Source organism: Macaca thibetana, chromosome 14 (assembly GCF_024542745.1).
Source record: "Macaca thibetana thibetana isolate TM-01 chromosome 14, ASM2454274v1, whole genome shotgun sequence".
NCBI classification, from domain to species: Eukaryota; Metazoa; Chordata; class Mammalia; order Primates; family Cercopithecidae; genus Macaca; species Macaca thibetana.
Genome location: NC_065591.1, coordinates 58,590,190 through 58,617,350, shown reverse-complemented (window position 1 = coordinate 58,617,350; position 27,161 = coordinate 58,590,190). Strand labels below are relative to the sequence as shown.

Genomic DNA, 27,161 nt, shown 5'->3' with positions numbered 1-27,161 from the left:
CCTGAAACTACACGGAGAGAGAAAAAGCACAGCCCAGCTTGTTCCTTAATGCAATCACACGAATGCACACTGGCAAGACCAGCAGAACCAAGTAGCTCAGCTCAGCCTAGCCCAGACTTCACAATTGTGGGCAAATAAAATGGTTGCTGTTATGTAAAATGGCAATAGATAATCAAAACATCAGTGTTAGCAAAGTGGTATAATTAATATATTGTCAAAGTTGTATTTCAAGAGCCAAGACTGCTAATAATGGTCAAAGAATCTGTGATGCTTCCGCAACTATCAATAGGATAAACATGCTATAAATAATATGACAGGATATCAACTTTGTCTTAAATCAACCTTTTTACACTAACAGTAAAGTGTAAATAAAATGTGTAAATTGTCCTCAGAGGGAAAAATACTCAGCTATATTAGATTTCGAGGACAGGACTGACAGATTGTGCTGTGCCACAGAATTATGTCACTTGCTGTGAGAAAGCTGTTCCTCACCAAGGGGCCCATAGAATCAACCATTGGGACTTTTCTTTCAGCGTCTACAATGAACACATTTCTAACAACATGTACCAGCTCTGAGGTCTGAACTAGTCATCCAACTATGTATGCTTTTATTCTGGGACATCTGACCCAGATTAAGGTTCTGGCTAGTCACATTATTGTTAAGTAAACAGGAGCACAGGAGAGCTATGGTAATACTATTTTTAAATCAACTCCATCTCAAAACTAGCAAGGCACATTCCTTGCCAGTCACAATGCATAGTCATAACATGTTTTTGGTTAAGGAAGCAGTTAATGCTTGCAAGGATAAACTCCTATGATGGCCTAATGTCCAGATGTCCTAATATCACATAACAATGTATGCTTTTAAGATATAGTCATACTTTGATGTACTTATGCACTAAAATGCCAAAGAAAACTTTTTAAAAACAACAAAGTACTAAATTTTGTCATGCTGTCAGCCTACCCCCACATAGACATAATAGCTTTTACATAGACAAGACCCCTATACAAGAAGAGTTTAAAACAAAGAAGGCACATTCCTCCATTTGCTTTCTGAGGACACCCTACTCTGTATCTGCGTAGCTTTCAACAAACTCTTATCACTGTACTCTGCAATTCACCTTGAATTCCTTCCTGCTTAGACCCAAGAGTTCTCTCTTAAGGTCTGGATTGGGATCTCTTTTTCTGGCAACACTATTTCCTACTTCATTTTAGCCTCTGATCCTCAGAGGAATCACTTTGAGCTGATTCTTTTTGTATCTATCTACCTATTTCTAAATACTGCACTATGCTTATGTAGTAAAACTGACAATTTTAGGTACTCCCTTCTGATTTTTTTCTATTATGGGAGACGGAAATTTGGTGTTTACATACTCCCTCTCACTTCCCCTTCCCTGATCCTACTAACATAGTTTCTATCAATTTTTTGTTTATTTTCAGTGATAACATTTTTATGACTATGCCATATTGTCCAAATGGAGACAAGCAGTGTTCTGTGATTACATTTTCTTCCTTATCCTATTTTTTGTTCTTCTTATGCTTTTGATTGGCTTGCCTAGATTTTATATAGTTTAACCTCATTACTAATGGATTTCATATTTGTAAATTCACCTACTCACTACAATTTATTTATAACCAAATTCAATACTTGTAGCGCTTTCCCCAGTCATTTGTACACAGGTGCAGAGCAGAGCAAATTTCAAGTTGCCCAAGGTGCATGTGACCAGCTGAGGTTGAACAAAGCAATGCCGTACCTTCTTGTTTTAGCTCTCCTATCATAAAAAGCATACTTTTCACAATATATTTACTGCTGTTTTAGGATTTTTGTGCTTTCTGTTGATTTTTGCAGTTTGAAATGGTCCCAAGTATAGTGCTAAGGTGCTGTCTAGTGTTCCTAAGTACAAGAGGGCTGTGATGTATCTTAGGAAAAAATACATGTGAAAGAGAAGCTACCTTCAGGCATTATAGTGCTGTTGTCTTGTGAGTTCAATATTAACAAATCAATATAATAAATGTTATATATATTTTATATATTATATATTGTGATATATTAATATTGTTTATCAATAAATACTAATATCACATATTATTAAAGCCAAATTATGTATTGATCCATTGACAAAAATGTGATAAGAAACTCGTAGGAACCTCACCCTCTGGTGAATCATGAACTTTTCTATGCCACAATTTCTCTTGACTATAGAATATGCCTTGTGGGACCTTTCTCAAAGCAGTTGTGAAATTTTAATGACATTAAACTTTTAAGACTTCTGAGAATCAGTGTGCTGTGAAAATTAACACTTTATTAACATTTATTATGTGAATAGGCACTATTCTAGAGAAAAGATAAATTGTTTGGGCAGTAGCCTAAGGACTCATTTTATTTCAACATTGTATTTTATAGCTGAGGCTGTGTAAGCTCAGAGAGGTCAAAAGATTATCCCAATCCCATACCCATCAGTAAAGGACAGATTCTGGGTAAAACCCCAGTGAGCCTTTTGAATCCTTCAGCCACTGTGCTGTCACTGTTCACCAGGAAATTATTTTAAAGAATGTTAGAGTTGAATTCATCTGACGATTAATTTTAAAGTTCAGTGAAGGATATCTTATGGGTGCAGTGATTGTGGTCTGTATTCCAAATTTTAGGGCCTGATTAGACAGAAACAGAAACACACCATAGCATTGCCTTTTTGACTGGATCATACTTTTTCAGCCTCTGCATACCCCATATTAATATTCAATATATATTAGGATTTAATCATTCAATTTGATAGGAATTTCTGACAGGAACTTCCTGACTCTGATACTTTTCTCACCAGAATTGCCGATGAGAGTCTGTATTCCTCCCAGTTCACACTGAGCCAATGATTATGTTTGTTGACATTAGGTAGAAATATACGTTGTCTTCCCGAAAACTGATCTCAGCTCAGGAAGCCTTACTCTTAACCACTAGGCTATATTTATTCCTAAAACTGCATTTTTCTCACTTTGCTTGAAACACTTTTAACTCCTCCTTGTCCACCCCCTCAGGTTATTGCAATCTATTCTGGACTAAGATGAGAACCTCTCTCTGGAAAGCCTACCCTGACTCCCCAAAGTTGGGCATGACTACTCCCATGGCACAACTTGAACTTTATATTATCCAGATGAAAAATAAAACCCTCTAGTCCCTTAAGAGTAGCTTAAACCTCAACATTGATATTTGAAGTTAATGTTTTAATCTTAAAACATTAATCTAGACAGACTGATTTCACTGTCCCTAAAACACTGTGTTCAACTGTAAGATTTTACAAGCAATTCTTCCTGTCTGTAAAGTAGTAAAGGATTTTGGCCTCCTTTTTACCTATTAAAATACTACTTAAAGTCCAGTTTTAAAATTAATTTCTGATATATTCATCATGGTCAAAATATATCCAAAATTTGATTATTTCTGTCACCTCCACTGTTAACACTATTTTAACACTTTATCTCTTTTAGGGGTAACTGCAATACCTCCTAATTGGAATCCCTGCTTTGGCTCTAGCCTCTACTTTGTCAATTCTTAACACAGCATTCAGAATAAGCCTGTTTAAATTTGTTAGATTATATCACTTAAAACCCTCCAGTGACTTTTTACTTCACTTAGAATAAAAGACAACACCTTTACAATTCCTTACAAGGGCCCCTATTACCTTTAACTTCATTCCCTATTTTCCTTCTCCCTTACAGTGCTGCAGTACATTCCAGGTCCATTCCTAGCCTCAGACCCTTTGCACTTGCTCTACCCTCTATACGGAATTCTTTTTCCATGGAGAGCTCCATGGCTCACTTGCTCCCTCACTTCTTTTAGTGAGATAACATCCTGGGATCTGTGTATGTGCATATGAGATTCTACCATGTGATGTTATATAACCCTGTTCTTTACATGAGATCACTTGAGTGGATCTCTGTTCTTTACAAGCCCCCTAACAGTATGAAACTCTACTTCCATAGAACATATTCCTATAGAATTACTGTAGCAAAGAGTAACAGCAATTTTAAGGCTCAGGATTGGCCAAATTGTTTTTCCAAAAAGTCGTTACCAATTTACCCTCAACATAAGTATACATTACTCCATACTCTTGCTGAAAATTGCTATTGTCATTTTTATTAATAAAAGTGATACTTCATTGATTTAGTCCGTTTATGTTGTCAACATTTTAAACTAGGTGTCTATTTAATTAAAAAGAGTTCATACTGTCATAATCATGGCAAATATTTCTCCTATTTTTTTCTGACTTACATGTTTTTCACCCACAGTTTAAAAATTTTTATGTGGTCAAATTATGTATTTTTTCTGAGTGTTTAAAAATCCACTCTAGAGAATTTTAAATATTTTATAGTGGAACCTCCTTTATAAAAATAAAATCTTAAGTTACTTTTGCATATGAAGAGATAAAATGTGGCTAAATTTGCAGTTCTTTTGCTTCTGAAGATACTAGTCTTCATGAAACCACATGGAGGTCCATGGAATACAGCTTAAAAACTTGTATTCAATCGATGTTTTATTCTGATATAGATCATAAAATGAAAGTCTTGTTAAAGAGTTAAATTATGATCTTAGCACTATTTACTGAATAATCCTCCTATTCACAGATCTTTATCATGTGTGAACTCTATAAGCATATGCACTATATGTTAAAATACACATATATAATCCATACACTGGTATATTTCTAAACTATTTAGTGACTTAGAATCCTAACCTTTTTTTTTTCAAATATACAATTAAATTCTCCATTATTACAACTTCATATACCAATATACAATTTATTATATGTTAGGGCAATATCATTAATCTTTCTTATAATTATCTTTGCTCTTCTCCAATGTCTATTTTCCTTAAAAGACTAGAACACCTTTATCTCAAATTCATTGGAATTTTCATGAGATCTAAAATAAATATATAAATTAGGAACATTCCCTTAAGGAAAATTAAGACTTCTCTAGTCAAGTCCTCTTTTATATTTCCCCTTTATTATTATTTTCATGCTGCATTTTTATTTGTTCCTCTTTAAATTATTAAAAACCAGATTTTTTTTACCATTACATTTTCTGAATTATGCAAGAGTTTAGAATACTAATGATTTTATATTTTTACCCAACTTAATGAGTTTAACTTAGTGCATTTTTAACACCTTTAAAAACATATTGTAGGTACTCCTTTATGTTTGTCTAATAAACCTTCACCTGGTCTCACATTTAAGCAATATTGCCTTTTCATCTGTTATAGCACATAATTAGAAATTTTTAACCCAGTGTTTTCAACATTTTAAAATGAAGCATTGAATATATTTTGATACATTCAGCTTTAATCATCTTGATCCATTTATTTTAATATTTTAGGCCATCTTCTTGGGGATTGTTTTGGTAGTCATTGCTATAGAGACTGAATAATTTGTGCTTTTATCTTCTCCCATTTTGAAAGGTATATGAAATTTTTTAAGTTGTAATTTTAGGTTTGAAAAAAAATACCTTTCTTAAATTGTCAGTCAAAAAGAAAATGTTATTATGAGTCCCTGCTATTTAAGATCACAAATGTGGCACTTATGCTCTCTCTCCGGTTGCTGGATGTAGCAAATAAAAACAGAAATGACCAGTTAAATTTGAATTTCAAATGTATGACATTTTAGTGTAAGTCCCATGCAATATTTGGGACATCCTTATGCTAAAACAATTATTCTTTGCTTATATGAACTGGGTGTCCTGACTTTACTCTCCTACCCAGACTCAGCATTTGTACATTTTACACTCAGCATTTATATATTTTCTTGCACATTTAATTTTTTGAAGTTGTGGAAACTATTCAGACAACTGCATGTTTAATTGATTTCAGTGCTCATCACTAGTCCTTTTATACCATGATTTCCACATTCACAAACTCTTTAAGGCACATGTATGCTACACTGTTTTCTTGCTTATCAAAAATATTTGTTTCCTGAACATATGAAAGACACTTTTGTTATAAAACTGTTTGGTGATAATAAACTTTCCAAATCTCAAAATTCTGAAGGTGCTGTTCCATTGCCTTCTGGTTGCAGAGGTCTGTATCCACCCTCCCTTTTTGGTTTTACAGATAACCAGAATTTTTCTTTCTGCATGCTTTTAATTGCTTCTTTCTAAACTGTTTCTAAGGTTGCTTTAATACTGGTTTTGCCTAAAATTTAGTGACCGTATACTTTTAACTCAGAAAAAGTTTCTTAATGTCTTTGATCATTGATTCCATGCCAAATGTTCTTTCACCTTCCTTAGAGAAACCTATAATTCTCACACTGGACCTCCATCCTCTAATATTCCTATCTGTCTTTTCTTAGTTTTCATCTCATTATCCTTTTCAGATACATTTAAGATCAGATCAAGTTTATCCATTAACTATCAATTATTTTACATTCTTCAGTGTTAATTTTACTTTTTATTGCATTTATTTTGATACAGCATTTCAGAGCTCCGTGAAGTCCTTCTTTGTTGTACCTATTTCTCTTTTTACTTTAGAGACTCTTCTCTACTTGTGTTTTTCTACTCTAGTTTTATTGAGTTCAGGTTCTCTGTTATGCCACTGAGGACACCAACATTTTTGGAAATTTCCTCTGAAGCCTGCAGCAGCTAATTTTCAGGGCAATACGTTTCCAAGTCTTTAGGATGATATTCTTTTCTTCAGTATTGCAATTCCAATTTTCCTAAACATGCCCACTTTTTTTTTCTCTTGGTATTACTTATTTGTATATCAATAATTAGGACTGTGTATTCCTATTAACTTTAACTATTCTGACATAATGGCCAAACCCTCTTCTTACATAATTAGCTTCAGGGTTCATCGTTGCACAGAGTTCTGAGTTCAATGCTGTCCTTGCAGATATTTCTCTATTACCACTCCGTTCTACTGAGATTAAATAAAATTCTACTGCTTGGATCTCCAATTCCGAACCAATAGAGTATCTTCCATTTCTAGCACTTTTGTCCATACCCTTCACACCTTACTTAGAGAAAATTCTGTACTTCTTGTTATTTGGTATCTGAACCTATTATTAAGCGTGGAAAACCAGGAAATGGAAGGGATAAGAGTGCACTGTGGTCACCTAAAAGTGAAGCACCCCTGCAACAGAAGGACAGTCCCTGGGTTTTCTGGTTGACAGAGATAACAACTCAGAGAACACTGTCTCAGACACAAGGTCATACAATGCTTTCCTATCTTTTATTAGGTGGCTTGTGTCCATAAACAACTGAATTCTACTGGCCAAAACTGAGTTTTAAGTTCTGCGTGTTTCCATCTTTTCTGTTACTTTCTAGGGACTTTTTAGGGGAGATAAGAGATGTTGTTTAACAGATGGCCAGCCAGTTTCAATTCAAACCAAAATTTAAGTGTTTTGAAGTCAGTGAAAATACAAAGTTGAACACACAATATAATTTCACGCACACTAAAATGCACAGAAAAAAAGACTAGAATGAAATAGAATGAAGAGTTTTCTCCTTAAATGTTTAATATATTTTATGACTGTATTATATTTATAGTAGGTAAAGAAAAATACACAATAATTTTAAATATATGGGGATTTTTCTAAAGATCTCCTTTTGAAGCAAATAATTCTTAGTGGGAGATGGGGAAACTGTAAATGTTGCTTGGGATTACTTGTGTTATTTATAAGATTTCCTTATCAGCAGCATTTTAGGGTTTAAAGGTTAGGTAAACTTTGATTGAAGCTGTTAACTAAATGAACAATATTTATAAGTTTCCTCTTCTATGATTATTGTGAAGATGTGAATTATGATCAAATCCCTTATAATATTCATGGCATTTATAAGGTTTCTCTCCTGCGTGGACTCTTTGATGAATTCGAAGAGCTGAGCTATGACTGAAACCTTTACCACACTTAGCACATTGATAAGGTTTCTCTCCTGTATGGACCCTCTGATGAATGTGAAGATTAGAACTGTGACTAAAACCCTTTCCACAATCATCACATTTATAGGGCTTTTCTCCTGTATGGACTCTCTGATGAATGAGAAGATGTGAACGCTGACTGAATCCCTTGCCACACTCTTCACATTTGTAGGGTTTCTCTCCAGTATGTACTCTTTGATGAGTGTGAAGCTTTGAACTCTTACTGAAGCTCTTCCCACATTCAGGACAAGTATAGGGTTTCTCCCCTGTATGGACTCTCTGATGAATGCGAAGATCTGAGCTGTGACTAAAGTCCTTCCCACAGTCATCACATTTATAAGGTTTCTCTCCTGTATGCACTCTCTGATGAATTTGAAGATTTGAGCGTTGGGTAAAGCCCTTACCACAGTCTTCACATTTATAAGACTTCTCTCCTGTGTGTACTAACTGATGAATTCGAAGATTTGAGCTCTGGCTGAAGCCCTTACCACACTCATTACACTTATATGGTTTTTCTCCTGTGTGGACTCTCTGATGAACATGAAGTACTGAACTCCGATTAAAACTCTTACCACACTGATTGCACTTAAAAGGCTTCTCTCCTATGTGAAGTCTCTGGTGAATGTGAAGTAATGAATTCCTACTGAGGTCTTTATCACACTCAATTTTATAGAATTTCTCTTCTGTGTGAACTCTTTGATGATTGTGAAGACTAGAGATTCGGCTGAAGCTCTTACCACATGCATTACAGCTGTAAGGTACCTCCCCTATGTGAACTCTCTGATGAAAGTGAACTCCTGAGCTCTGATGAAAGTTACTGTCAACTTTATCACATCCATACAGCTTCTTACCTATGTGGATTCTTGGATGTCTACACAAGGCTGATCTCTGAGAGAAGCATGCTTTATGGATAGAACATTGACAGAGGTTTTCTCCAGGTTGATTTCTCTTGTGGAAAATACACCATGAGTTCCAACAATAAATTTCTTTACACTTATTACATCCACAGTAGTTTTCTTCCATTGAATCTTTCAGTAGGTCTTTCTGACATATCACCCCAACATACTGTGGAAGGGCTTCCTCCACTGGGATATAAGAACGCTGAACTATGAGCTTCTGTTCTTTTTCCATGGAGAGGTTTTTCCTGGATATGCCAAGATGGTATCTGCCCCCTTGAAAACCATGTGAACCACTCATGTAGATTTCTCTACCATAGTCTTGGGTGGTTTTTGTTTCTAAGGACTGCCAAGGTATAAAATTTTTATATTTTAAGTTCCTGCGATTTTTGCTTTCAAAAGTCAGTTCATAGTTCCCACACCCTGGTACTTGTGTGGAAAGTATTAACCATTTCTGACACTGGGAGCGATCTTGCTGTGTTAAGTCTTTGGAATCTTTCCCTTGAACAGTTTCCCCATAGTTCTGATTCGCACACATCTGAGCACCAGCATTCCACCAGCCTTGCCAGCAGGAAAAATTTTCATATTCTAAGTATCTGAATTTTTCTTCTTGGGATTTGTAGCTCTTATTCCAGTTTTCTAGAAAAATAAGATAATCCCATAGTGAGATAAAAGTTGTGTTGAAAAATTTCCAACTATCTAAATCAATGATCTTTAAATGATAGGAATATATGTGTGGGTGGGGGTAGGAAAGGAGGGTTATGACTCTGGCTGCTCCATTTGGGTCTGAAATTCATTTGTTTTGTTCATTCATGTATGTATTCATTCATTCACTTATTTATTCATTCCACAAGCATGTTTTGAACAGGCACTGTTAGAAAGATTTAACTTCTATTTACCAGGCACTGTTAGAAATGAGAATAATGCCAACTGCTTAATGGAAATAGTCTTAAAGACTGAGATATAATTAGATTACTTTATTTTGGATATTATTATAAGAAACAAAATATATTGTTCCTGTTTTTCTGTTCTAGAATAGCACGGTAGATTGAGAAAAAATGACTACATTAACTCACTACTTTACCTACACCTTTGGTATTCTCCTTCCACACTCTCTCTATGCTTGGCTACACAACTTGCATTGGTAACTGGGAAAATAACAAAAGTCACACAAGCAGAGACTTGAAAAGCCCCTCCCCTTTCTCGATGCTTTTAAAAATCCTGTGACCCCCACCATGTAAGTGTGCTTGGGTTGGCTTGTTTGAAGAGAGATATGTGACCAACAAATTCCCACTACCTCCACTGATACTGAGCCAACTGCCCCACATGTGAGCCAGGCCAAGCAGCTTAATCTTAGACCAGTCAGCCACAACCAAATCTCTCCAAGATAAAAGATCTATCCAGTCAATGAGAATCATAAAAAATAATAAAGTTTGTTTTTAAGCCACTAAGTCTGGCACAGTATGTTATACAACAAAAGCTAACTTATACAAATAGCATGAAGAGAGAAAAAATTTAGGACCACACAAAATTGACTACGTATGGAGATATGTGTTTTAAGGGCAAAGCAGAAAATAACTAAAACTAATAATCACAAGTATCTATTAATGATACAACCTAGGTGTCCTGGAATCTGTCTTGCTTTATCTTTTATTTGTGACCTGATTTAAGAAACATTTTTGAGAATATCTCTTCTAACACCTCAATATAACACCCAGATAAAAAAACAAAATACTCAACAAAACTGTTCCTAGAAGAAACTCTGACTATTCCCTATGAGGTGGGATAATTTTACCTACTGACATGACATTTGTGTAGTTCTCCCACATGACCTCCCTGTAGAGCCTTTTTTGAGAAGAATCCAGGAATTTCCACTCCTCCCAAGTAAAAATAATAGTGACATCTTCAAATGTTACTGCCATCTGGTCAAAGATCAGGCTTTCTAGGAAAAAGAAATCTAAGTGAGAAGATGGACAAAGATAAAGACATTTAGCAGATTAACATAAGTGGCAAGCCAAAAAGAACTTCAACAAAGAAGAAAACCAAGAAAGGTAAGGAGAGGTATAACAATAGTAGTCAAACAGCTAAATAATATATCCAATCATGAAACATCATCACTATCAAAAGAAACACCTATACAGCACTTGTCTACTAACTACTAAGTTTTTTACCTATATTTCAGTTACTCTTCACAGAAATCCCATGTTGTAGGTAGCTTTCTACTACTATTATGCATTTTAGAATGGAGAAGAGATAAATATATGTATTAAAACTGCCTAAAGTAATTCTTTTAGTGGAAAAAACAGATCATAAATTGGTTATGTGGCAAATCCATTTTATTTCTTTTTAAATTTTTCATTGTATCTATTTGATCACACATTCTCAATTCTAAATTTCAATTTAAAATATTGAGTACCTACTAAGAATAAAGGAAACAGATACTTTTAAGGAGTTTACAATAAAATGGAAGGAAAGCCAAATGCTATCATTATCAGCAGCAGCACCATCTTAGCTGCAGCTATATCTTATTGAACATTTATGAATAGGGCTATGTTATCTCATTTACTCTCAGAACAATCCAATAAGGTATTGTTATTCACACTAAATGAATACGCAAACTAACGTTCAGCAAGACTAAGTTACTTATACAAGATTATGTAGTTACATCATAGAGGTTTTTAAACTCAGCACTACCTATTAAATAAAAGTGAGATAAATTAAAAACGTTTGATAAAGTGTTTCAGCTGAGATTTCCATATACTGTCATAATGTGTTAATGTAGGGTAAAGGAAAGATGTACTGAAATATTCAAGGGTAAAAAATATGCAGCCAAACTACTATTTTCCAAATAAACTACATGAAAATATATGTCTAAACAACAAAACATTAACCACAAATAAGAACTCAAGAATGAGAACATTCAGAGCCATATATTTAAATATCTAGTGGCCTATTTTTAATGTTTATAAAATAAATTTAATAAATTTTAAATATAATGAATCCACTTTAAATATATAAATTAAAAAAAGAAAAGAAATTTGGGATGCTCAGAAACTCAAACTACAGGAGTGAAACTGTGAAAGTTGTATCTGTCTAGAAAATAAATGGACTCACTGATCTCTAGTTTTATAAAAAGTACAATAAAAATAAAATTCAATCTGTAGTTATTGGATTTGTTATTTTTTTTAAAAATTTAAGGATTTATTTTAAAAACATATTAGCAATCAGGAGTCTAATTTCTTTTACTGAAAATAAGTTCATAAATATTTAAAACATTGAAATAATATAAGTAAAAATTAAAAGCCTACCTTCCCCCAAATAATTTAAGAAATAACCACTATAACCAGTTTTCACTGTGTTTTTTCTAACCTTCTTCCATGTATACACAACACACATTCATACTTCACTGATATTTTTCCTTAATAAAGACATGGTAATTCTGCAATTTTCTTTTTTTCATTTAATACATAGCGTACAACTTCCCACTTCAGTACAGGTAGACCTATCTTATTTATGGTAATTTTTAAATATGCCCATAAATTATTTGATCCTTTCCTTTCAAGAAGTGAAGCCTAATTCCCCACCCCTTGAATATGGGCTGAACTTAGTGAGTAACTTCTGATGAATAGGAAATAAAGTGGATAAGGAAGTAGTGTTATGCAACTTTGGAGGCTGGGTCATAAAAGTCACTGCAGCTTCTTTCTTGCTCTCTCTAGGATCACTAGCTCTGGGAAAAGCTATATGCCATGTCATGAGACAACTTAAGCAGACCTGTGGTGAGGAATTGGGACCTTCTGCTTTCACTGAGAAATGAGACATCTTGCCAACAGCCATGTGAGTAAACTATCTTAGAAGCGGATCCTCCAACCACAGTGCAGCCTTCAGATGACTGCAGTCCCTGCTGACAGCTTCACTGCAACTTCATGAGAGACCTTGAGACAGCTTTGCTTCTTTCAGATTCCTCACCCTCAGAAACTGGGTAAGATAATGTTTGCTGTTTTAAGTATTAAATAATTTGTTTTGCAATAATAGATAACTAATATTATTTGCAAAACTTATGTAGCATTTCATTTTATTGATGTCCAAGACTTAACTGTTCCCATATTAATGGACATTAAGATCGCTTCCAGTTTCTTGGCTATAACATATAGCAAAAGAATTCTCTTAAATATATAATTATTTCTATTGTAATAATATTTCTATATGACAATGTCTATATGATAAATACAAATATTTCTATATGATAAATAGATATATTTCTGTATGACAAACCTCTAGAAGTGAAATTGTCAGGTATCTGTATTTCAGTTTACTAAAAAATACTATAAAATGTCCCTTGAAAATAGTTTTTAAAATGTTACAAATATTTTCCCCTAACGGAACAATAAAAGCAAGACACCTATATTCAATATTAGCAAGTACAATAAATCTAAACAGAAAAAAGAATTATATAAACAATAAACTAAGATGACAAGTAAGCCTATTGATAGAGAAAAGGATACTAAAATTGAGTTTTAAAATAAAGTGGCATACTGCTTATAAGAGATATACTTCAAACTAATGAATTCTGAAGGATTAAAAATGATCTGGCTAATTTTTTCTTGTGGCGTTTAAGTTCTTTATTTACTTCCTGTTAGCTGGTTCTTTTGTTCCAGAGACTAGATTAGACTACGGTTCATTTTTTCTGACAAGAATACCTGCGTATATACTTCCTATAGTACATTTTAGTTAGCTAAACTGAACAATGGCTTCAGGTGCTATCAGCCCAGTCCTTCCATTCCAAGATTCTCTTAAACCTTTCATTAAAAGTTTTAGCAATAAATGATGATCATTTCCTGGATTTGTGATTTCATTAGGTTTTACAAATTGGTTGTCTAATTCTGTAATTCTACCATTCCTTGTGCATACATATGCTATAATTCTTCTATAATGAAAAACTTGCCATTACAAATTTTCTGGTTATCCTGAAATGTAATCCTAATGAAAAAGATAAGATAAAATGCTTGATTATCTCCCAAACTTACTCTCTGTTAAAAATCAATTTTCAGAGTAATGAGACGGGGCAAAGCAATTACCAACTATGACCAATGAGATTTGTATTATTTTGCTTTTCAATGTTTACATACTCACTGATTCTTACATAGTGGATGGGTTGCAATTAAATTGCAATCATTTTTCTTTTAGATGTGCAAGATTCTCTCATCTCAGACTAGTAAAAATCCCTTCAGGTTGGCTCCTAGGTTTGTAATATGACCATTTTTGGTGTTTGAGAGCTTTCCTTACTTTCTGGCACAACAAATGTCCAGGTTCATTCTTGTTCCATTTCCTTGACGAACCAGGATGTAGTATTTCTCCCAGGAGTTTGGTAATTTTCCGCTCCTTTTTTGGTATATAAGTAACCCTCCAACAATATTATATAAACTTGATATCTCTTTTGTCTTCTCATCTATGAACATAGCTCTGATTATTAGTTTTCTTTAAGGTCCTTTTCAAGAAAGATCAGTTAAAATCATTCTCTATACATCTGGAGTTTTGATTCCTTCTTTTAATATTGTCAGATTTTGCTTATACAATTTGAAATGGATGCTTAGCTATATATTAGTTCATGCCTAATACATCTGCTTGATGGATCTTAACCACTGTTTAACATGATTGACCTTTTATTGTGAAATTAAATAGGTCTCTTGTAAAGAGCACAGAGCAAGATTTCTGTTTTTCACTCAATCAGTATGACTCAGTTATTTTATTATCCATGTTTATTTATTGTGATTACTAATATAGACTTATTTCTAACATATCGTTTTTTATTCTTCCTTTCCCATCTTTTAGATTGGCTGACAGTTTTATGCTTAAATTTCTTCTCATCACCACCTTTTCATCTATATAGGTTTCAATTTCACACATAGTTTCTATTATTTTAATAAGTAACCTAAATATATTTTAAACATATACTCTTACCTATTTTTCTAATAAGTCAATTAAGAAGAGAAAAAAATTCAGGAAAGGCTGCATGAAATATGACAAGAAAGGTGATCAAGTACCTTGGTAAAGTTTATTGTTATCATAAAACAAAACTAACAACAAAAAATATAGCAGAGCAAACAAAGAAAAAAGGAGACATAGAAAGTATGTCAATGCCTACATATCTGAACTACAATTCTTGACAATACAAACATGAGGGGAGAAAGAGACGGACATAAGAGTGTGTTGAAGTCCACGTCTTACTAAAAAAATGACCTAGATATTAATACATTTAAAAAGTCAGTAGGGGCAAATGAAAGTCATTGTGGGTTTTAAGTTAAGATATTAATACATTTAAAAAGTCAGTAGGGGTAAATAAAAGTCATTGTGGGTTTTAAGTTAAGCACAACCATCATAAGAACCAAAATGGAATCTATGAAAAACAAAATAAAAACAGAAGACAACTTGCTCCATGGGAAAACAGAAAATAAGAAAAGAAAAGATGGCAAAATAATATAATAATAATTAAAATAATTTTAAATAATTTAATCTTACAGATTAAAAGACCCATAGATTAAAAAATAAGATTTAGCATGTGGTTTAGAAGAGATACACTAAAAAGAAAAATATTTAAAAATACAAGGATAGAAAAAGATTACAAAAATATGAATCAAAAGAAAGCTGAAATAGCAAACTTAATTTCAGATGAGTAAAATTTATGGCAAACATACCATAAGGGACAAAAATGTTTTTTATATGAACAGTAAGAAAAAATATCCAAAATAAATTGCATCCACAAATAAAACTTCAAAACATACCAAACGACAAGTGTCACAAATGTGAGGGGAAATATATATACCATTAGTTGTAATGATAGATATTAATATGTCCCTCTCAAAAAATTATAGCAAGCAAACAAAAAAACACTAATAATATGAAGACTAAACACCACAAATAATAAGCTTCAGTTATTTTATCTGTGTTGAACTCTGCACCATCAAAATACAAAATACACATTATTTTCATGAACACATAGCACTATAAGATAGACCATGTATTAGTCCATAAAATAAATCATGATAAATTCCAAAGCATCCACATAATACAGAATACATTCTCTAGCTACAATGTAATAAAATTTGAAATTATTAACAATAGAATTTTAAAAGTCCACACTTCTGAAACCCAAGTAACATACTATATTATTAAGTAATCTTTGGATTTAAAAGAAAAAAATAACAATTCTTAATTTTTTTTCCTAAAAATCTAAATGTAATAATGACAATAATTACACAAAAAATGTGCAAGATCCAAATGAAATACTTGAAGGAAACAAAAATGGCTAGAGCAGCTGGGCAAAGTGGCACACACCTGTAATCCCAGCACTTTGGGCAGATCGCTCGAGCCCAGGAGTTTGAGACCACCCTGGGCAATATGGAGAAATCCCATCTCTACAAAAAATACAAAAATTAGCCAGGCACGGTGGCACACACCTGTAGTCCCAGCTACTCAGGAAGTTGAGGTAGGAGGAGCGATTGAGTCTGGGAGGTTGAGGCTGCAATGAGCTGTGATTGTACCACCGCACTCCAGCCCGCAAGACAGAGCGAGACGCTGTCTTAAATAAATGAATAAATAAATATTTTTTTAAAAAACCCAGCTAGACTAACATCGTACTGAATAGGTGAAGGCTCAAAGTATTTACCTTGAGAACCGGAAAAAGACAAGAATGCCCACTCTCATCACTCCTATTCAACACAGTACTGGAAGTCCTAGCCAGAGCAATCAGGCAAGAGAAAGAAATAAAAGGTATCCAAATAAAAAGACATGAAGTCAAACTATCTCTGTTTGCAGATGATATGATTCTATACCTAGAAAATCCCAGAGTCTCTGCCCCAAAGCTCCTTTAGCTAATAAACAACTTCAGGAAAGTTTCAGGATATGAAACCGATATACAAAATACAGTAGCATTTCTATATACCAATAACATCCAAGCTGAGAGTCAAATCAAGAATGCAATCCCATTTACAATAGCCACAAAAAGAATAAAATATCTATGCATACTGCTAACCAGGGATGTAAAAGATCTCTACAACAAGAATTACAAAGCACTGCTCAAAGAAATCAGAGATGACATAAACAAATGGAAAAACATTCCATGTTCATGGATAAAATCAACATAATCAAAATGGCCATATTGAAGCAATATACAGATTCAATGATACTTCTATCAAACTACCAATGACATTCTTCACTGAATTAGAAAAAAAAACTATTTTAAAATTCACATGGAACCCAAAAGGAGCCCAAATAGCCAAGGCAACCCTAAGCAAAATGAACAAAGCTGGAGGCATCACGTTACCTGAGTTCAAACTACAAACCTACAGTAACCAAAATAGCAGGGTACTCATATAAAAACAGATACATACACCAATGGAACAGAATATAGAGCCCAGAAAAAAATGCCTCACACCTACCACCATCTGATCTTCAACAAAGTTGACAAAAACAAGCAATGGGAAAGGACTCCTATTCAATGAATGGTGCTGGGATATTTGGCTAGCCATATGTAGAAGATTGAAACTAGACCCCTTCCTTACACAGTATACAAAAATCAATTTGACATGGTTTAAAGACTTACATGAAAACCTAAAACTGTAAAAACCCTGAAAGATAACTTAGGGGATACCATTCTGGACACAGGACTTGACAAAGATTTCATGATGAAGACACCAAAAGCAACTGTAACAAAAACAAAAATTGACAAATGGGACCTAATTAAAGTAAAGAGCTTCTGCACAGCAAAAGAAATTATCAACAGAGTAAATAGACAACGTACAGAATGGGAGAAAATATTTGCAAACTATGCATCTGACGAAGATCCAAAGTCTAGAATCGATAAAGAATTGAAACAAATTAACAAACAAAAAACAACCCCATTAAAAAGTAGGCAAAGGACATAAATACTTTTCAAAAGAAGACATACATGCAGTCAACAAGCATATGAAAAAAATGCTCAACATCACTACTCATCAGATAAAGGCAAATCAAAACCATAGTGAGATACCATCTCATATCAGTCAGATGGCTATTATTAAAAATTCAAAAAATAGTAAGATGCTGACAAGATAGCAGAGGAAAGGGAATACTTAAATATGCTGATGGTGGGAATGTAAATTAGTTCAGTCATTGTGGAAAGCAGTGTGGTGATTTCTCAAATAACTTAAAACAGAATTACCATACCCAGCAATCCCATTACTGGGTATATGCCCAAAGGTATATAAATTGTTCTACCATAAAGACAATAAGCATGTGTATGTTCATTTCAGCACTATTCACAATAGCAAAGACATGGAATCAACCTAAATGCCCATTAAAAATAGACTGGATAAAGAAAATGTGGTACACATACACCATGGAATACTACACAGGCATTGAAAAAGAATAAAATGATGTCCCTTGCAGCAACATGGATGGAGCTGCAGGCCATTATCCTAAGTGAACTAATGCAGAAACAGAAAACCAAATACTGCATGTTCTCACTTATATGTTGGAGCTAAATATTGAGAACACATGGCCACAAAGAAGGGAGCAACAGATATCAGGGCTTACTTGAAGGTAGAGGGTGAGAGGAGGGCAAGGATCAAAAAACTACCTATCTGGTACTATGCTTTACCTGGCTGACAAAATAAATTGAATGTCAAACACCCATGACTCACAATTTATCTATATAACAAAGCTGTATATATACCCCTAATCCTAAAATAAAAGTTAAAAAAACGTCTAGAAATAAAGCATTCAGGTCAGGAGTGTAAAAAAGAGAAAACATCCCCCATTAAAAAAAAAAAAAAAAAAGATCAAACTTCAAAAAAGAAAAATAAAGTGGATGTCAAAGATATAAGAAACAAATAAATGATTGAGAAAATGCATAAAGCCAAAAGATGTTCTTAAAAATTTAATGTCAGATCAATGAAAGTCAGATTTCTAATAAGACCGTTATGAAAAAAATACTGGGCAAAATATGGAAATAACTTTAGACATAAGATTTTTCAAAGATGCAAAGGTGTTCTCAACTATATATATAAGTATATTTATCAGCTACAGGCAAATACACCTAAATATGTACCTAAAGGGATCAACTCCCAGTAAAGTACAAAAAGGAAATAATAAAATGGCAAAATAGATGAAAGACTAATAAAAAATTATATAGACTAGTCAGTACTAAATTAAAATGGCAGCCACGCTCTTCCTCCCTCTCCGTAATCCCAAAGCTCTAAGAGCTTTATAGTTGAGTTCTAGCAAACATGTAATTAACTTAATTACTATTATAATACATTGAAAACAAAGTAGAGAGTGAAAATTGCCAACTTATTTTATGTAGCTAGTGTAATCTTGGATTCCAAGGCCAGATAAGAACGATACAAATAAAATTAAATTATGGGCACATTTGTAAATTTTGTAAATATACAAAAATCCTAAATAAAATATCAGCTAATTAAATTCAGTAACATATCAAATATATGCATCGTGATCAGTTTATTATAGGAATGCAAGGATCGTTCAACATGAGAAAAATCTATTAACGTAATTCACTGTATTAATAGAAAATAGAATAAATCCATGATAATCTCAACTGATGCAGAAAAATCATGTGATATAAAATTCAGGAAGCACAACACCCATATATTCTCTTAAAAACACTTTTAGCAAACTAGAGGAAAAAATAAACTCCCTACAGTGGCAAAGGTTAAATATCAAGAACTTTAAGCTTAATGGAGAAACTTCACATATATTCCCTTTACAGTGGTAACAGGAATGACCACCATCACTGCTGCTTTCAACATAGCACTAGAGATTCTGGCAAATACTATAAGAAAAAGAACTAAGAGGTATAAGGATTAGAAGCAAAAATATAAAATGTCATTATTTGCACAGTTACGGCCATCTACCTAGAAAAAGAGTACACAGTAAACTATAAGAGAGTTCAGCAAAACTATCAGATACAATACAGAAATAGTTTAACTGACTCAGCAATCAACTACTAGAAAGTAAGATACCATTCACACCAGAAAAAAAAAGAAAAAAAAAACCCTATCTTAACCAAGAATACAAAGAATTCTTTAAAGAAAACTTTCACATTCCAATAAAGAAGAAAGATTATCTAAACAAAAGGAGAAGCATGCTTCCATGCTCTTGGATGCAGTGACTTAAATTCAATACATTCCAGTCAAATTTCCAGATGGCTATTCTGAGGAACAGAATAGACTTCTGTTCCTTAAAATTGACAAAGGAAATAAGTTGGTAAAGACAAGTAAACCGGCGGGGGGGAGGGGGGGAGGGGGGCGGAGCAAGATGGCCGAATAGGAACAGCTCCAGTGTCCAACTCCCAGCGCGAGCAACACAGAAGACCGGTGATTTCTGCATTTTCAACTGAGTTACTGGGTTCATCTCACTAGGGAGTGCCGGACAATCGCTGCTGGTCAGCTGCTGCAGCCCGACCAGCAAGAGCTGAAGCAGGGCGAGGCATCGCCTCACCTGGGAAGCGCAAGGGGAAAGGGAATCCCTTTTCCTAGCCAGGGGAACTGAGAAACACAACACCTGGAAAATCGGTAACTCCCACGCCAATACTGCGCTTTAAGCAAACAGGCACACCTGAAGATAATATGCCACACCTGGCCGGGAGGGTCCCACACCCACAGAGCCTCCCTCATTGCTAGCAAAGCAGTCTGCGATATCATATCCCGGCAAGGCAGCAGCCAGGCTGGGGGAGGGGCGCCCGCCATTGCTGAGGCTTAAGTACGTAAACAAAGCCTCTGGGAAGCTTGAACTGGGTGGAGCTCACAGCAGCTCAAGGAAACCTGCCTGTCTCTGTAGACTCCACCTCTGGGGACAGGGCACAGATAACAACAAAAGCAGCAGAAACCTCTGCAGACGCAAAGGACTATGTCTGACAGCTTTGAAGAGAGCAGTGGATCTCCCAACATGGAGGTTGAGATCTGAGAAGGGACAGACTGCCTGCTTAAGTGGGTCCCTGAACCCTGAGTAGCCTAACTGGGAGACATCCCCCACTAGGGGCAGTCTGACACCCCACACCTCACAGGGTGGAGTACACCCCTGAGAGGAAGCCTCCAAAGCAAGAATCAGACAGGTACACTCGCTGTTCAGCAATATTCTATCTTCTGCAGCCTCTGCTGCTGACACCCAGGCAAACAGGGTCTGGAGTGGACCTCAAGCAATCTCCAACAGACCTACAGCTGAGGGTCCTGACTGTTAGAAGGAAAACTATCAAACAGGAAGGACACCTACCAAAACCCCATCAGTACATCATCATCATCAAAGACCAGAGGCAGATAAAACCACAAAGATGGGGAAAAAGGGCAGAAAAGCTGGAAATTCAAAAAATAAGAGCGCATCTCCCCCGGCAAAGGAGCGCAGCTCATCGCCAGCAACGGATCAAAGCTGGACGGAGAATGACTTTGACGAGATGAGAGAAGAAGGCTTCAGTCCATCAAATTTCTCAGAGCTAAAGGAGGAATTACGTACCCAGCGCAAAGAAACTAAAAATCTTGAAAAAAAAGTGGAAGAATTGATGGCTAGAGTAATTAATGCAGAGAAGGTCCTAAACGAAATGAAAGAGATGAAAACTATGACATGAGAAACACGTGACAAATGCACAAGCTTCAGTAACCGACTCGATCAACTGGAAGAAAGAGTATCCGCGATTGAGGATCGAATGAATGAAATGAAGCGAGAAGAGAAACCAAAAGAAAAAAGAAGAAAAAGAAATGAACAAAGCCTGCAAGAAGTATGGGATTATGTAAAAAGACCAAATCTACGTCTGATTGGGGTGCCTGAAAGTGAGGGGGAAAATGGAACCAAGTTGGAAAACACTCTGCAGGATATCATCCAGGAGAACTTCCCCAACTTAGTAGGGCAGGCCAACATTCAAATCCAGGAAATACAGAGAACGCCACAAAGATACTCCTCAAGAAGAGCAACTCCAAGACACATAATTGCCAGATTCACCAAAGTTGAAATGAAGGAAAAAATCTTCAGGGCAGCCAGAGAGAAAGGTCGGGTTACCCACAAAGGGAAGCCCATGAGACTAACAGCAGATCTCTCGGCAGAAACTCTACAAGCCAGAAGAGAGTGGGGGCCAATATTCAACATTCTTAAAGAAAAGAATTTTAAACCCAGAATTTCATATGCAGCCAAACTAAGTTTCATCAGTGAAGGTGAAATAAAATCCTTTACAGACAAGCAAATGCTTAGAGATTTTGTCACCACCAGGCCTGCCTTACAAGAGACCCTGAAGGAACCACTAAACATGGAAAGGAACAACAGGTACCAGCCATTGCAAAAACATGCCAAAATGTAAAGACTATCGAGGCTAGGAAGAAATTGCATCAACTAATGAGCAAAATAACCAGTTAATATCATAATGGCAGGATCAAGTTCACACATAACAATATTAACCTTAAATGTAAATGGACTAAATGCTCCAACTAAAAGACACAGACTGGCAAACTGGATAAAGAGTCAAGACCCATCAGTTTGCTGTATTCAGGAGACCCATCTCACATGCAGAGACATACACAGGCTCAAAATAAAGGGATGGAGGAAGATCTACCAAGCAAATGGAGAACAAAAAAAAGCAGGGGTTGCAATACTAGTCTCTGATAAAACAGACTTTAAACCATCAAAGATCAAAAGAGACAAAGAAGGCCATTACATAATGGTAAAAGGATCAATTCAACATGAAGAGCTAATGATTCTAAATATATATGCACCCAATACAGGAGCACCCAGATTCATAAAGCAAGTCCTTAGAGACTTACAAAGAGACTTAGACTCCCATGCAATAATAATGGGAGACTTCAACACCCCACTGTCAACATTAGACAGATCAACGAGACAGAAAGTTAACAAGGATATCCAGGAATTGAACTCATCTCTGCAGAAAGCAGACCTAATAGACATCTATAGAACTCTCCACCCCAAATCAACAGAATATACATTCTTCTCAGCACCACATCACACTTATTCCAAAACTGACCACATAATTGGAAGTAAAGCACTCCTCAGCAAATGTACAAGAACAGAAATTATAACAAACTGTCTCTCAGACCACAGTGCAATCAAACTAGAACTCAGGACTGAGAAACTCAATCAAAACCGATCAACTACATGGAAACAGAATAATGTGCTCCTGAATGACTACTGGGTACATAATGAAATGAAGGCAGAAATAAAGATGTTCTTTGAAACCAGTGAGAACAAAGATACAAATTACCAGAATCTGTGGGACACATTTAAAGCAGTGTGTAGAGGGAAATTTATAGCACTAAATGCCCACAAGAGAAAGCTGGAAAGATCTAAAGTTGACACACAACATTACAATTAAAAGAACTAGAGAAGCAAGAGCAAACACATTCAAAAGCTAGCAGAAGGCAAGAAATAACTAAGAGCAGAGGAGAAGTGAAGGAGATAGAGACACAAAAAACCCTCCAAAAAAATCAATGAATCCAGGAGCTGGTGTTTTGAAAAGATCAACAAAATTGATAGACCACTAGATAAATAAAGAAGAAAAGAGAGAAGAATCAAATAGATGAAATAAAAAATGATAAAGGGGATATCACCACCGACCCCACAGAAATACAAACTACCATCAGAGAATACTATAAACACCTCTACGCAAATAAACTGGAAAATCTAGAAGAAATGGATAATTTCCTGGACACTTACACTCTTCCAAGACTAAACCAGGAACAAGCTGAATCCCTGAATAGACCAATAGCAGGCTCTGAAATTGAGGCAATAATTAATAGCCTACCAACCAAAAAAAGTCCAGGACCAGATGGATTCACAGCTGAATTCTACCAGAGGTACAAGGAGGAGCTGGTACCATTCCTTCTGAAACTATTCCAATCAATAGAAAAAGAGGGAATCCTCCCTAACTCATATTATGAGGCCAACATCATCCTGATACCAAAGCCTGGCAGAAACACAACAAAAAAAGAGAATTTTAGACCAATATCCCTGATGAACATTGATGCAAAAATCCTCAATAAAATAGTGGCAAACCGAATCCAGCAGCACATCAAAAAGCTTATCCACCATGATCAAGTGGGCTTCATATCTAGGATGCAAGGCTGGTTCAACATACTCAAATCAATAAACATAATCCAGCATATAAACAGAACCAAAAACAAAAACCACATGATTATCTCAATAGATGCAGAAAAGGCCTTTGACAAAATTCAACAGCCCTTCATGCTAAAAACGCTCAATAAATTCGGTATTGATGGAACGTATCTCAAAATAATAAGAGCCATTTAGGACAAAACCACAGCCAATATCATACTGAATGGGCAAAAACTGGAAAAATTCCGTTTGAAAACTGGCACAAGACAGGGATGCCCTCTTTCACTACTCCTATTCAACACAGTGTTGGAAGTTCTGGCTAGGGCAATCAGGCAAGAGAAAGAAATCAAGGGTATTCAGTTAGGAAAAGAAGAAGTCAAATTGTCCCTCTTTGCAGATGACATGATTGTATATTTAGAAAACTCCATCGTCTCAGCCCAAAATCTCCTTAAGCTGATAAGCAACTTCAGCAAAGTCTCAGGATACAAAATTAATGTGCAAAAATCACAAGCATTCTTATACACCAGTAACAGACAAACAGAGAGCCAAATCAGGAATGAACTTCCATTCACAATTGCTTCAAAGTGAATAAAATACCTAGGAATCCAACTTACAAGGGATGTAAAGGACCTCTTCAAGGAGAACTACAAACCACTGCTCAGTGACATAAAAGAGGACATTAAAAAATGGAAGAACATACCATGATCATGGATAGGAAGAATCAATATCATGAAAATGGCCATAATGCCCAAGGTTATTTATAGATTCAATGCCATCCCCAACAAGCTACCAATGACTTTCTTCACAGAATTGGAAAAAACTGCTTTAAAGTTCATATGGAACCAAAAAAGAGCCTGCATTGCCAAGACAATCCTAAGTCAAAAGAATAAAGCTGGAGGCATCACACTACCTGACTTCAAACTATACTACAAGGCTACAGTAACCAAAACAGCATGGTACTGGTACCAACACAGAGATATAGACCAATGGAACAGAACAGAGTCCTCAGAAATAATACCACACATCTACAGCCATCTGATCTTTGACAAACCTGAGAAAAACAAAAAATGGGGAAAGGATTCCCTATTTACTAAATGGTGCTGGGAAAATTGGCTAGCCATAAGTAGAAAGCTGAAACTGGATCCTTTCCTTACTCCTTATACAGAAATTAATTCACGATGGATTAGAAACTTAAATGTTAGACATAATACCATAAAAACCCTAGAAGAAATTCTAGGTAATACCACTCAAGACATAGGCATGGGCAAGGACTTCATGTCTAAAACACCAAAAGCAACGGCAACAAAAGCCAAAATTGACAAATGGGATCTAATTAAACTGAAGAGCTTCTGCACAGCAAAAGAAACTACCATCAGAGTGAACAGGCAACCTACAGAATGGGAGAAAATTTTTGCAATCTACTCATCTGACAAAGGGCTAATATCCAGAACCTACAAGGAACTCAAACAAATTTACAAAAAAAAACAAACCACCCCATCAAAAAGTGGGTAAAGGATATGAACAGACATTTCTCAAAAGAAGACATTCATACAGCCAACAGACACATGAAAAAATGCTCATCATCACTTGCCATCAGAGAAATGCAAATCAAAATCACAATGAGATACCATCTCACACCAATTAGAATGGCAATCATTAAAAAGTCAGGAAACAACAGGTGCTGGAGAGGACGTGGAGAAATAGGAATACTTTTACACTGTTGGTGGGATTGTAAACTAGTTCAGCCATTATGGAAAACAGTATGGCAATTCCTCAAGGATCTAGAACTAGAAGTACCATATGACCCAGCCATCCCATTACTGGGTATATACCCAAAGGATTATAAATCGTGCTGTTATAAAGACACATGCACACGTATGTTTATTGCGGCACTATTCACAATAGCAAAGACTTGGAATCAACCCAAATGTCCATCAGTGACAGATTGGATTAAGAAAATGTGGCACATATACACCATGGAATACTATGCAGCCATAAAAAAGGATGAGTTCATGTCCTTTGTAAGGACATGGATGCAGCTGGAAATCATCATTCTCAGCAAACTATCGCAAGAACAGAAAACCAAACACCGCATGTTCTCACTCATAGGTGGGAAGTGAACAATGAGATCACTTGGACTCAGGAAGGGGAACATCACACACCAGGGCCTATCATGGGGAGTGGATAGGGGAGAGGGATGGCATTGGGAGTTATACCTGATGTAAATGACGAGTTGATGGGTGCTGACGAGTTGAGGGGTGCAGCACACCAACATGGCACAAGTATACATATGTAACAAATCTGCACGTTATACACATGTACCCTAGAACTTAAAGTATAATAATAAAAAAAAACTTTAAACTTTTATAATAACATCAAATAAGAAAAGCCATATGATTATTCTAATGGATGCCAAAAAGTATACTTCTTAAAATTCAAAACGCATCTTTCATTTAAAACTACAGACAAAGCATGCAAAACAAAACAAACCAAAAGACATACAAACATATCTTAAACGCAAAGGTAAAACATTAAAGTCATTCTCGTTAAAACTGGAAAGTTGACAAGGATACTGCAAATCCACAATTTTTAAACTACTGTGAAACTACATGATAATGCAATTAGACAAAATTAACTGTAGAGGATATGACTGCACATCTGAGAGAGCCAAGAAAATCAGCTGAAAACTAATGGCAATCATAAGGGAATTCATGATCCCAGAAATTCTGCTACTAGAATTATAAACTAGTGATTACACGTGTATACCAAAAGATCTGTACAAGAACAGAGCATTATAAATGTTGTAACAGCAAAAAAACTAAAAACAATCCAAAAAGTCAGTAACAAAACAGATAAGTTGTTCATACTATGAAACAGTACACAGCTGTGAAAATGAACAACTACGTGAATCAACATTGCTGCACTGTAAAAGTTAACATTATGCAAAAGAAGCTATTCATGGAAGAATACATACAGTGATTCTATCTATATAATGTTCAAAAATATGCAAAACTAAACAATTGTGTTAGAAATGTAGATGTAGTTAAAAGCACAGGAAAAAAAAAACTAAGGCATAACAACATTTAAGATAGTGGCTGCCCCTTTAGGAAAGGGGTGGGAAATAAATTTTGGAGTCATCAGGGGGCTTTTAAAAGTATATGCTGATTTAGGCTGGGCATGGTGGCTCATGCCTATAATCTCAGCCCTTTGGGAGGCTGAGGCAGGCAGGTCACTTGAGGCCAGGAGTTCGAGATCAGCCTGGCCAA

General features: G+C 35.3%; 1 protein-coding gene across 5 annotated transcripts in view; it reads right to left on the bottom strand.

Annotated features, from left to right (window-relative positions):
• Positions 1-4,975: 4,975 nt before the first annotated feature.
• Positions 4,976-27,161, bottom strand: part of ZNF214 (zinc finger protein 214) — a 28,064-nt gene continuing 5,878 nt past the window's right edge. For 2 of the 5 annotated variants that reach the window (XM_050756185.1, XM_050756186.1), the window contains 2 exons: positions 10,589-10,735; positions 4,976-9,432 (listed from right to left, as the gene is read on the bottom strand). In XM_050756185.1, coding sequence (XP_050612142.1) covers positions 7,739-9,432; positions 10,589-10,715 — 1,821 coding nt within the window. In that variant the 5' untranslated portion in view covers positions 10,716-10,735 and the 3' untranslated portion in view covers positions 4,976-7,738. Of the gene's footprint in view, positions 9,433-10,588; positions 10,751-27,161 lie in introns of those variants that run through there. The other 3 variants (XM_050756187.1, XM_050756188.1, XM_050756189.1) reach the window with 3 other exon arrangements.